Source organism: Canis lupus, chromosome 8 (genome assembly GCF_011100685.1).
Source record: "Canis lupus familiaris isolate Mischka breed German Shepherd chromosome 8, alternate assembly UU_Cfam_GSD_1.0, whole genome shotgun sequence".
Taxonomy (NCBI): Eukaryota; Metazoa; Chordata; class Mammalia; order Carnivora; family Canidae; genus Canis; species Canis lupus.
Window position 1 is genome coordinate 4,221,518 of NC_049229.1, and position 13,038 is coordinate 4,234,555.

The 13,038-nt window shown below is 52.7% G+C and overlaps 1 protein-coding gene across 1 annotated transcript; it reads left to right on the forward strand.

Moving 5' to 3' along the window:
• The first annotated feature begins 2,729 nt into the window (after window positions 1-2,729).
• Window positions 2,730-12,809, forward strand: PCK2 (phosphoenolpyruvate carboxykinase 2, mitochondrial). Its single transcript, XM_038544264.1, has 10 exons — window positions 2,730-2,884; window positions 4,819-5,064; window positions 5,528-5,712; window positions 5,799-6,002; window positions 6,370-6,557; window positions 6,884-7,046; window positions 7,315-7,533; window positions 10,273-10,410; window positions 10,670-10,765; window positions 11,007-12,809. Exons 1-10 carry the CDS (start codon window positions 2,856-2,858, stop codon window positions 11,459-11,461), a joined length of 1,923 nt encoding a protein of 640 aa, XP_038400192.1. The 5' UTR covers window positions 2,730-2,855; the 3' UTR covers window positions 11,462-12,809.
• The last annotated feature ends 229 nt before the right edge of the window (window positions 12,810-13,038 follow it).

Here is a 13,038-nt window from a genome sequence, read left to right on the forward strand (position 1 = left end):
GTGGCTCAGTGGTTGAGCCTCTGTCTTTGGTTCAGGTCCCGATCCCAGTGTCCTGGGATTGAGTCCCACATCGGGCTGCCACAGGGAGCCTCCTTGTCCCTCTGCCTATGTCTCTGTCTCTCATGAATAAATAAAATCTTAAAAAAAAAAAAGTGTAGCAAATAAAGAGAATCAACACTATAAGGAAACCTTCATAGGAGCCCCTAAAGTTAAGGAAGGAAGGATATAATGGAGCTTCAGGAACATGAGACTTGTCTACTCTTTTATTCAAATAGCATTTATTAGCTGCCTATTACAGGCCATTCTACTAGGAACTAGGATAAAAACAAGACTAAAATGTGGGTCCTTCCTTCAAGGAACTAACACTTGAGTAAGGATTATAGAGATACAAAAGCAACTATAGTAAAGTGTGAGAATTTCAAAAACAGAGGTATGTATACAGTATAAAACCAACACAAATGACATAGATGTTAATTCTAAGAGTCAAACTGACTTCACCTAGGAGGGAATGTTTAATTTAAATCTGAACAGCTGAAGGGGTTCACAGAAGTGCTCTGGAAACTGCAGCTGGGTATGTGGGAGAGGTGGCAAGTAGGGAGGTGGCAGTGATAATGCTAGATAAATAGGAGCCAGATTACAAAGGGTATCAGTTGCCACGTTGTAGGAAGCCTCGAAGGGATTTTAAGCCTGAAAGTGATATGATCTCACTTTTTTTAAAATGATAAATCAAGGGGACACTATAGGATTGGAAGGGAAAAAAGTAACCTGGTAAGAAGAGTCAGAAAGGCTTGGATTCAGATTCCATTTCTCTCTGATGACCAGCTATGTGACATTGAGTAGATGACAACTTCTTCTAAGGTTGTGAAACTGAATGAAATGATGCGTGTAAAGCTGTTGGCACAGAATCTGATCTAGTGGCCACACAATAAACATTATCCCTCTTTCTCTTAACTCATCAAAGTGAAGTTACATGCGGAGTTTGGAGGGTAGCTTAGTGGAAGGGAGTCAGGTGGCATTTGGAGAGGTGGGCATCCAAGAGGTGGCTTGGAAAATATCACCTGAAGCCAGGTGAGAGGTAAGCCCTGAACTAAGCCAGTGGCCATGGGGATAGACATAGATTTGAGAGCTAATTAGGAAGTACAGATCCAAAGGTTCTGGTGTCTGATTGGCTCTGGAAGAGAAGAAATAGCCTAGACTGATTCAGGTTCCTCTGGAGCAACTGCCTAGATGCTGGTACCATTCACTGAGATGGGGAAGCATGAGAGCAGGTGCAGGATTATGGAAGAGGTGATGGCCTTCGGCAGATCCATGCTGCCACTGGCATGCACAGCTTTAAGCCCAAAAGGTGGACAAGAAGGCAGCTGTTTGAAGTGGAGTAGGTGTGGACAGAGTTTGGATATAGGAACTGGAGGAAAGAATCCCAAATATATACACATGAGGTTGAGTCCAGGATGCAGACTGGGTGGAAGAGATAGAGAGCCAACAGCAAGCCTAAGGCTGGAGGCCAGCCCTCCTTGTCCCACTTATTCTAGCACAAAACTCTGAGAAGCCTGAGAATCAGGATTGTTTCTGTTGCAAATGGCAGAAATCCACTGAAAGTTAGCTTAAGCGAGAGAAGAAATTTGTTGACTCATATAACTGAAATCAGGGAACTGCAGCTCTCCATCCCTCTGCTCTACTTCCTCCAGGCTGCCTTCCATCTAGGGCAGTGCCAAGCTGACACCCAGCAGGTTTATCCTACCTGGTTTATACCCTACCTAGGTTTATATCCTATCCTACCTAGGTTTATATCCTACCAGCTCAGCAAACCCAGCAGAAAGAGAGCCCATTTTGAAAGTTTACAGCAAAAGCTCCCAAGAGGGAACTCATGCCCATCCCTGAACATTCCCAATCGCTGTGGCCAAAGTGAGGGACATACAAATTGGCCAAACTGAGAGCCTACCCATAGGAGACCCATATGATCACAGAGACTGAAGAGGTGGTTCCCCAAAGGAACATCAGGGTGCTACTACCAGAAAGGGGGAATCAATGCTGGGCAGGTGCCTACCATAGACATGTTTGAGTTTGACATACTATGGCGTTTGGGGTGATACTCAGTGCTCTCAAGTTGGAGACCTGACTTGAGAAATTACCTAAGGACTTGATGGTGGTGGTTGGGTGGGACAGATTTGTTCTCCGGGAGAGTGTGGCAAGAACAGCCAGGGCAGAGGCCCAAAGGAAAGACTCTGGGGGGAGAGGCACCACCACTTCATGCGAAGGCAGAAGAGAGACCTCATCAGGAGAAGCAGCAGGGATATGGGGTTATGGAACCTTAGCCCTGGGGCCCTGGGAAAAAAAAAAAAAAAAAAGCCTGGGTCTCAGAGTGCCCAGTCCCCAGGAAAAGGGAAAAGGCAATGTCCACCCCCCAGCTTCTGGACTTCCAGCCTCCTTGGGCCCCTGCCCTGGCCTCACGCCTCGCCTCGTTCCTGGCTTGTGTGCCACCCCAGTGGCTCCCAGCCCCAGCTCGGGAGCAAGAGTCCTCAAAGTTACATCATGTGCAGGGGACGAGGCGGGGCGGGGCGGGGCGGAGCGGAGGCGGGGCCGGCACGGGGCCCGCCGTCCAATGGGAGGGACGGGTTTGGGCTCGGATGCGGGCGTGGGGCGGCGCCTGGCGGGCCTGGGGCCCGGGACCCGCGGAGCGAGGGTCGCGCCCGCCGGGCTGGGTTCCGCCCCCGCAGCCTCCCGCCCGCCTCCCTCTTAAGCGCCTCCCGCCGGGCCGTCGCTCCCGCTCGCGGCGCCCGCTCCCGCCCCGCCTTCCTTACCTCCCCGGGTCCTCGCGGCTCGCGTGGCCACCCCGCAGCCCCCGCCCAGGTGCCATGGCCGCTGTGTACCGCCCCGGCCTGCGGTGAGTGAGCCCCAGCCGGGGCCGACCCGCACCTCCCGCCGCGCTCTGCTGCCCGCCCGCCGCCGCCTCCTCCGCGGGGGACGCGTGCTTCCCAGCGCCCGGCGGCCCGCGGGGGACCGGGGTGGCCTCGGCCGCTCCGGGTCGCCCCCGCTTCCGTCCCCTCCTCCCCCTCCCTGCTCTGCTGGTCTCTGACCGCGCGGTCTCCGTCTGCCGCTCTTAGAACTTCCTCCCCCTGCTCGCTTCCCCCCGCTAAGCCCTGTCTCCTCGACTCTTCCTTTCCTGTGCAGAGGTAACTCTTGTGCCTCAGTTGCGATCAGAAGCGGGAGGGCCCTGGGCTCAGGGGTGCATGGACCCCTGGGGGGTTGAGCTCAGAGCTCCCCAAAGAAGGTAGAAGGTAAACCTCCATTTCCCAGCCTCCCGCGAACTGGAGGGAAGCCGGGTGCAGCCAAGGGACCTGGGGCCAGGGCAGGAGGGAAACAGGCTGCCTTCAATTCGTATATGGCTGGCTTCAACCCCTGTCCAGGACGGGAGCCCCTTGGCCCTCTACCTTTTCACAGCTTCCCATCTTTCCTGGGTAGCCTCCCTTCTCCCCAGAATCTGTCCCAAAGTCTGAACTGACCCCATATCTCTCCAACAGCTGGTTCCACTTTGCCAGCCCTTGTAGGTGGTCTTCGGAGCAGAGGAAAAGGAGAAGGTCCCACTTAGGGGACTGGAGAGGAGTGGGGGAACATCACCAGCGCCTTCCTGAGCCAGGCCCCCTGTGGGGAGAAGCTCTCCCCAGGACTGGGTGCCTTTGAAATTAATGGTCAGGAATAACTCTCCAGGTTCCAAGAGTCCTCATCCTCTGCCCCTGTGGCCATACTGGGTTTCCATCCTGCTTTCTCCATTGGAAGCCAGCCCGGGTCCCCCTCCAAGCAGGCTCTGGCTCCCACATCCATGGTCTGAGTGACTGTTCTCCCTCCCCTAGGCTGACAGCCTCTGAGTTTGAGCTTTCTGCAGTCTGATGTTCCCTCCTACCACTAACACCCGAAGCTCTCTAGGCTTCCCCTCTGAGGGGAAGGACAGGGGCATGCAGTCCAGTGTGTGGAGCAGTTTCTGGTGGGCAAGGCCCTGGCATAGGAGGAGGGTAACTTCCCTCTTGTGGCCTTTGCTCTCTGGGTTACTCCACCCTGGGTCCAGGCCAATCAGAGCAGACCCTGCTTCTCCCTCTCCCTGTGAAGAGACAAACAACAGGGACCCCGCCCTCCTGGGAATGGGCTTGAACCCTAGCCAGTGACATTCCCCAACAGTCAGCTTTCAACCCACCTACCCAAAGGCAACATCTTATGCAACCCTTGTTGGCCAGATGAGCAGGTGGGGAGCCCTAGCTCTGATGCCTGAAACCTCAATATCCAGCTATTCACTCTCTGTGCAAGAGAGCCTAATCTAGAAACCTGGGACTATCCAACTCAAAGACTGGGTCCTTTGCTGAGGCTTTCACAGTCTTATAGCATACACGCCAGAAGAAAAAAAGTAAAAATGGCTGCTTTTTTAACTTATAAAAATTGTACTTGAGAATGGGAAGAACAGGGATGAGACCTTCAAATACGAGACACATGAAACTCACCTAGGCACAGCTTATCAACACTGGGCCATGGGGCACCTCCTCATTTCCGACATCCAACCAGACACAGTTAAACGTGGGCGTGGGCTAAGCCAGCAATAACCTCAGCATGCCTACACACATGCTCCATACCGCCAGGCATGTGCCCTTTTTCTCAGTGGGCAATACCTGTCCCTTGCTGAACAGGAGACTCCCTCGCTGAGACTCACAAAGCCCATGATATACACGCTTTTGCACACTCCCTAGCACCCATCAGGCTTCCTATCCCCTTGACTCGCCCATCTTCCATGAGAACACCCTGCTCACCACCTCTCTGCTTCTTGTCTTGCAGGCTTAGCTGGCCTGGGCTGAGCCCCTGGGGCTGGTCATCCTGGCGCAGCATCCAGACCCTGCGGGTACTCAGTGGAGATCTGGGCCAGCTGCCTGCTGGGGTTCGAGACTTTGTGGAACGCAGTGCCCACCTGTGCCAACCAGAGGGCATCCACATCTGTGATGGCTCTGAGAGTGAGAACACTGCCACACTGACCCTGCTGGAAAAGCAGGGACTTATCCGAAAGCTCCCCAAGTACGACAACTGGTAAGCCCTCAGCCCCATGACCCACCCATGAGGTGGGGGCAGGGACAGCTGCTTGCACCGAGGCCACTTTTGATTTACCAAGACAAAATCAAAGTTAACGAGACCATCCCAATGAAATGAGCAAGAATGGGACCTCTGGGAGAAACAGAATCAGGAATTAGTGGGATTGGTCTGTATTTTTACATTAAACAGAGCAGCTGACACAAGTAAAAACCTGTGCCTTTTTTTTTTCTCTCTCTCTCCCCCAAGTTCAGAGAGTTTTCACTAAGGACCTTTAGAAGGCTGGGCGGAGGGAACTACCCCCTTAGATGGGATAAAATCTGGAGGAAGCAACTGAGGTGCAAATGGATGGAAAGAAATCAGGCCCACAGAAGACCTAGAGTCCAAGTGGGACCTGAAAGATTGGATCTGGGGATGAGGGAGTTCGGCTGGCCACATCTTCCTGATAACCCTTCTCCCCCAGCTGGCTGGCCCGCACAGACCCCAAGGATGTGGCACGAGTAGAGAGCAAGACGGTGATTGTAACTCCTTCTCAACGGGACACAGTGCCCCTCCCCGCCGATGGGGCTCGTGGGCAACTAGGCAACTGGATGTCCCCAGCTGAGTTCCAGCAAGCTGTGGACGAGAGATTCCCGGGCTGCATGCAGGGTAACCTGGGCAGGGACACAGAACCAGGGGCACTGAAGGTACGAACAGGTTAGAACCCCTCATCCAGGTGGCATTTTCTTCCACAGGCCGAACCATGTACGTGCTTCCATTCAGCATGGGTCCCGTGGGCTCCCCACTGTCCCGCATTGGGGTGCAGCTCACTGACTCAGCCTATGTGGTGGCAAGCATGCGCATTATGACCCGGCTGGGGATGCCCGTGCTTCGGGCCCTAGGAGATGGCAACTTTGTCAAGTGTCTGCACTCGGTGGGCCAGCCCCTGACTGGGCAAGGTAAGTGTTTGCACTTACATAGTGTTTGCACTTACATAGACCTGCTTGCACTCGGAGGGAACTCCAGATTGTACCCATCCTAATTCGTGAAATACCTAATTCCCAAAATCTAGGGCAGCGGTCTGGGCTGGAGATGATGCCGTACTGCCAGAGCACTTTGCACAAGATTGAGAAAAGTCAATTGTCCACGTCCCAAAACAGGGACATGGGAACTGATGGATATTATGAGGTGGAGGGCCTTAGCCCTCATTGGCACCACCACTGCTCCTAAGTGTCTCTCCTGCCAACCCCGATCCCTCCAGCCCCTAACACCTCAGTCCCTGATGCCCTCGCCAGCAGCCAGCTCTATGACCCCATTGTCCCCCAGGGGAGCAGGGGAGCCAGTGGCCATGCAATCCAGAGAAAACCCTGATTGGCCATGTGCCTGACCAGCGAGAGATCGTCTCCTTCGGCAGCGGCTATGGTGGCAACTCCTTGCTGGGCAAGAAGTGCTTTGCCCTTCGCATCGCCTCTCGGCTGGCCCGGGATGAGGGCTGGCTGGCAGAGCACATGCTGGTGAGGGCCTGGTGAGGATCTGGGCAGCTGCAGGGAACAGGGCAGGGGTGGGGCCTGGCTGGCAGCATTAGCCTCACCTCCCCACTGCCAGGTGCCAGGCTGGTAGGCAGGGATTCTGCCCAAATGACTGAAGCTTTGGTCCCAGGCTGCTGAACACTGAGGGGGCTCTGACTTGCCACCACCCCAGCCCCATGGTGAGGTGTTGGCACCTGTTTAGCAAATAAACATTTGTCCTCCCTGTTAATAACCCCCAGCTGTCCTTTCTGTGCAGACCATAACTGACCTTTGGTGACCACCTCTTCGTTCCCTCTCTCCCCAACACACAGATCCTGGGTATCACGAACCCGATGGGGAAGAAGCGCTACGTGGCGGCAGCCTTCCCCAGTGCCTGTGGCAAGACTAACCTGGCCATGATGCGGCCAGCACTGCCGGGCTGGAAAGTGGAGTGTGTGGGGGATGACATTGCCTGGATGAGGTTTGACAGTGATGGTGAGAGGCCCTTGGATCATAGTCGCAGTTCTGGCTCTTACCAGAGTGTAAGAGTCTCCCTTCAAAAAAAAAAGAGTCTCCCTTCCACTGCTTCTGGCAGACCTGCTCCATACCTCCTGGCAGCAGTCTAGCCACCTAGAGACAGAATCTCCCCATCAGATCTGGGGGCCAGCTCAGGGCAAGCAGGAGCAGAACAGAACCTTCCATGGCTGCACCTCTCAACCCTTCCTGGTTGGTCCTTCTTTTCTTTCACTTCTCCTCCTAACAGGTCGACTCCGGGCCATCAACCCTGAGAATGGCTTCTTCGGGGTGGCCCCTGGTACCTCTGCCACCACCAATCCCAATGCCATGGCCACAATCCAGAGTAACACTCTCTTCACCAATGTGGCTGAGACCAGCGATGGTGGAGTATACTGGGAGGGCATTGACCAGCCCCTTCCACCTGGTGTCACCGTGATCTCCTGGCTGGGAAAACCCTGGAAACCTGGTAAGTGGAGTGGGAGAGTTGTGACAGCCTCCCCCCGGCTCAGTACCTTGATGATATAAAAGCCTTCTCTCCACAACCAGCAGCCATCCTCCAGGACCTCTGGGAGGCACAGGAAGTTATGAATATTCCCAGTTTCCAACCCCAAACTAGATCTCAGGTCAAATCCCAACTCCATTAAGTACTGGCTTTGGGATCTGGCTAAGTTGCTTACCCTCCTGAGCGTCAGTGACCCCATCAGTTAAATAGAGGTAGTTACCAAAGTACCTATCTCCTAAAGCTAATATGCATGCAAAGGGTTTAGCACAGTGCCAAATACATAGCAAATTATCAATAAAAATAAGCCGGAATGTTTTTTTAAAAAAAGGAAAGGCAAAGACTGCTTTGAAATTTTTTACCGGGCAGCCGGGGTGGCTTAGCAGTTTAGTGCCACCTTCCGCCGAGGGCATGATCCTGGAGACCCGGACTAGAGTCCCACGTCAGGTTCCCTGCATGGAGCCTGCTTCTCTCCCTGCCTGTGTCTCTGCCTCTCTATGTATGTCTCTCATGAATAAATAAATTAAAAATCTTTTTAAAAAAGTATTTTTACACAAGGAATTGGGCTCAAAGTACAGTCCATAAAGTTTGACCCATTAGGAAGGAGGAAACCTGACCCTCCCCCTGCCATTTGGTTCCCACCATCCTCTGTATAACAACCATTGTCTAAAGGTAAGTGTTGGGGAGCCTGGGTGACTCACCAGATAAGTGGTCGACTCTTGATTTTGGCTCAGGTCATGATCTCAGGGTCATGATATTGAGCCTCCTGACCACTCTGCACTCAGCAGGGAGTCTGCTTAAGATTCTCTCATTCTCCCTCTCTCTTCTCTCTTCTCTCTCTCTCTCTTTCTCTACGCCTGGGTGGCTCAGTGGTTGGGCATCTGCCTTTGGCTCAGGGCATGATCCTGGAGTCCTGGGATCAAGTCCCACGTCGCTCCCTGCATGGAGCCTGCTTCTCCCTCTGCCTGTGTCTCTGCCTCTCTCTGTGTGTCTCTCATGAATAAATAAATAAAATCTTTTTAAAAAAATTCTCTCTCTCTCTTCCTCTGCCCCTACCCCCCTCTAAAATAATAAATAAATCTTTAAAATAATAGTAATAATAATAAATAAAGGTCTGTGTTGTTACCCTTGCCCTTCCTCATCCCTCTAACACGCACAACCCATTAACCCAGTCTTCTGTTTGTCCATCTTCTGGATGAAATCAGACCAGTTCTTTTGCCGCTTCTTTAAAAAAAAAAAAAAAAAAAAAAAAAAAAAAGATTTTATTTATTTATTCATGAAAGACACAGAGGGAAAGGAAGAGAAGACACAGGCAGAGGGAGAAGCAGGCTACTCACAGGGAGCCCCATGTGGGACTGGATCCCCAGACCCAGATCATGCCCTGAGTCGAAGACAGACACATTCAACCACGGAGCCTGGGCTGAGCCACCCAGGCAGGCGTCCCTCTTTAGCCTCTTCTCTAAAAGCTAGTCTCTCAACCCTGTCATTGCCCCTGGAGCCTCGCAGCCCTGCCCCTCCCCCACCCCTGCCCTCTGGACCTTCTGCAGCCAGAGAGCCCTGAGAGCTAGGGAAGGGAGCAAACAAGTGCCTGCTGGGGACGACATGCTTGTGGTCGCTGAAGCCTACATTCACATTTGCTGGGCTGGCTGAGCATGCTCCCTCCTTATCTAATCACCCCTCACTTTATCCACCACCATCATTAAGCCCTCCCAGGCCTCCCCACCCAACAGAGAAACCCAAGAAACTTTCCTACTTCCCTGCAGGCTAATTCCCCAACCCTTTCATCATCTCTAGATTCAGGGGTATAAGTAGGGCGTGTTGTGTCCAGCTGTAACTCCCGGAATAACCCTGTGCCAGGGACCTGAATTGGGGGTTGATGGAAGTACAAGAGGCTCTTACATGCAAGTGGAGGCAGGAGCTGGGAGTTGGGAAGGGGACATGGTGGGAGTAGGGGACTGGCTCTAGAACTCCCTTGGTCCCCCCAGGGCTGACCAGCAACCTCCAGCAGAGAAGACACCGTGTCCACTCAGGGTCCCCATGGTGCTGCTTTGTACATATGCCACTGACTTGGTCCATCCCCTCTCCAGGGCACCTGAAGGGGCCAGATGACCTCTGTTCCTCAGGTTATCTCTGAGTTCTCCAAGCCCTATCGCTCCATCTGGGTCTGAGCAGACCCAGGGAAATCACCAGAATTCTGCTAGCTTCAAAATGAATTTACATTTTGATATCTCAGAAGATCCCATCTTCCCCTAGTTGCTGATGGAAAGCCAGTGGTCTGAAATGCTGATCTGACAGTCTCAGTTTTTGCTTCAGATTTGAGTGTTTGTTTAAATAATAATCCCATAAATAAATTGTTTCTGGGATAAATTTTCCGCTCTAACCTTCTGCCACTAGCTAAGCCCATTCCTTTGAGCACTGGTCAATGCCAAGTAGCTATAGCTTGGCATAAACAGTAGTGTCTTGCTAAACCCCAATTCCTCACCCACTTTTTCTCACATAGCTCAGCTGGCAGCATCATTATAGGTAAATAACCTGATCTTTTGGGGGACATGTCCTGACTCCCTTCTCCCTCCTCCTTCCCACAACAACGGCTTGCAGGGAATTGATAACACAAATGGAAATTGTGCAAGAGTGCATGCAAAAGTAAATGTGTGTTGGGGGTGGATAAGTCCTTGGAAGTGATAGTGGTTGTATTTCCCCTGCCAGGAGACAAAGAGCCCTGTGCACATCCCAACTCTCGCTTTTGTGCCCCGGCTCGCCAGTGCCCCATTATGGACCCGGCCTGGGAAGCCCCTGAAGGTGTCCCCATCGATGCCATCATCTTTGGAGGCCGCAGACCCCAAGGTAAGCATCGTGTGGGCTCCATGCCTTCTGGCTCCATTTTAGGGCCCGCCTCTCTCTTGTACTTCCTGGATTGCCAGCCGTAGCTTTCTGGCTGTAGAGCTGTCCCCTGGAGAATGCAAAATTAGGGGGAGGCATGGGATTCAAAAATGGGATGGCAAAGATCCTAGGAGAGCCAGGCCAGGAGTCAAGATCAGCAGTAGGGATGGAGTGAGGGTCCAAAGAAAAAAGCCACCTGTGACCCTGTTCCCCTGGGTTCTAGGAGTACCCCTAGTATATGAGGCCTTCAACTGGCGCCACGGGGTGTTTGTGGGCAGTGCCATGCGCTCGGAGTCCACTGCAGCGGCAGAACACAAAGGTGGGTGCCCTCATACCCCTCTTCTGAGTACCCACATTGCTGCTTCTCACCCTTCCTGAGCCAGACCTTCCTCCTGCCTGCCCTCCCCACGTGTCTCTTTTCCGGATCCCTTCTGTCCACCCTGCTCTGAGGAGATTCCAGAGCCACCAAAGTTTCGCGACTCCCTCCAGCCAGATGCAGGGTGTCCTTGCCTTCTCCGATAACAAGACAGATTCCTTACCTGCCCTGCTCCCCTCCCCAGGGAAGATCATCATGCACGACCCATTTGCCATGCGCCCCTTTTTTGGCTACAACTTTGGGCGCTACCTGGAACACTGGCTGAGCATGGAAGAGCGCAAGGGGGCCCGGCTTCCCCGCATCTTCCACGTCAACTGGTTCCGGCGGGACGAGGCAGGCCGCTTCCTGTGGCCAGGCTTCGGAGAGAATGCTCGGGTGCTAGACTGGATCTGCCGGCGACTAGAGGGAGAGGACAGTGCCCAAGAGACGCCCATCGGGCTGGTACCCAAGGAAGGCGCCTTGGATCTCAGTGGGCTGGGAGCTGTAGACACCACCCAGCTGTTCTCACTCCCCAAGGACTTCTGGGAACAGGAGGTTCGTGACATTCGGAGCTACCTGACAGAGCAGGTCAATCAGGATCTACCTAAAGAGGTGTTGGCTGAACTGGAGGCCCTGGAGGGACGTGTGCGCAGGATGTGACCTGAGGCTCCAGGCTAACAAGAAAGCACAGCATCCCCCATCCCTTCCTACCCCTCATCTAGGGATAGGAGAGCCACCAGGCTTGCAGAAAATATGAGTAATTTGATATAACTGACATCTGGGTGCCATGAAACCAGGCCACAGACTTCCTCTGGCACTCTGTCCAATAAGATGCTCATTTATTTTCCACAACTTTCTTGCTGTTTTCATTCCTGCCTGTCTTCACGGGCTTCTAACATCAATTTCACAGTCGTCTTGCAGCCCTCCAGGCAGGCAGCCTGGCCTGGCACAGCCTCGTGGTTTCCAGGACCTCACAGGCAGCTCTGCCATTGGGCCTTAGATGTAGGAATTTCTGGGAGAAGGCACATCAACTCTATGTTCCGAGGTCTTAAAAAGATGGGGCTTCTGTGAGCTGCTCAGTCTAGCTTCTAGGCCTAAAGTTCTTGATCTCCTTCTGTGAGATGCAGAAGCCTCTATAACCCCATTCCCGCAGTTCCATTGTCAGTTGTTAAACCTGTTCTTCCTCGTGCCTGACCTGAAATTGGGACTCCCAAAGCATACATGAAAACGTATTCAATATTAAGACAGCTAACACTTCTATAGTACCTTCTATGTGCCGGGTACTGTTCCGAGCATGTTACAAAACAACACTTTGAAGCAAGTACCACATTACAGAGGAAGAAACAAAGGCCCAAGGAGGTCAAGTAATTGTCCAAGCCCACACAGTGAACAGTAGAGCCAGGGTAAAGAGTAACTGCATAGACATCTCTCATAGCAGCAGCAGACTTGTAGAACTAGAAGGACTTGGGCAGCCCGGGTGGCTCAGCGGTTTAGTGCCGCCTTCAGCCCAGGGTGTGATCCTGGAGACCCAGGATAAAGTCCCACATCAGGCTCCCTGCATGGAGCTTGTTTCTCCCTCTGCCTGTGACTCTGCCTCTCTCTCTCTGTCTCTCATGAATAAATAAATAATATCTAAAACAAAAAACTAGAAGGACTTTAGATGTCCCCCATCCCATGCTTCTCAAACTTAAAAGTACATATGAATCACCTAGGGATAAAATGCTCATTCAGCAAGTCTGAAGTGGCCAGAAGATTCCGTTCCTCTTACAATCTCCTAATTGATGCTGATGCTGCTGATCTGGGCACCATAGTTGAAGTGGCAAGGCCTTGGCCTAAATCCTCAGAAATCAGCTTTAGAGGGAAACCACAAAGAAAGCGATGATCCTCCATAAATCAGGGGCACCGGCTAAGGGATAACTTCACCTCTGATCTGAATCAGGTTGAGTGACGGTATAAGTTTGGGAAGATGGAAATCTGTACCCAGAAAATGAGAATAAACTTCAACAAATATAATGGAGTTACTGGGAATTGCCTCCAAAGAAAACACTGGAGGAGGAAACACTAAGTGTTTCATAGAGGACAGCCAATCAATAGCTACCATGTATGTGTAAGCAGAAAAGAATCTAAGGGGATCCCTGGGTGGCGCAGCGGTTTAGCGCCTGCCTTTGGCCCAGGGCGCGATCCTGGAGACCCGGAATCGAATCCCACGTCGGGCTCCCGGTGCATGGAGCCTGCTT

Coding starts and splice junctions, on each gene's coding strand:
- PCK2 (XM_038544264.1), top strand. CDS start 2,856: ATGGCCGCTGTGTACCGCCCCGGCCTGCG. Junction 6,558..6,883: donor GGCTGGCAGAGCACATGCTG/GTGAGGGCCTGG, acceptor CCCAACACACAG/ATCCTGGGTATCACGAACCC. Junction 10,766..11,006: donor TGCAGCGGCAGAACACAAAG/GTGGGTGCCCTC, acceptor TCCCCTCCCCAG/GGAAGATCATCATGCACGAC.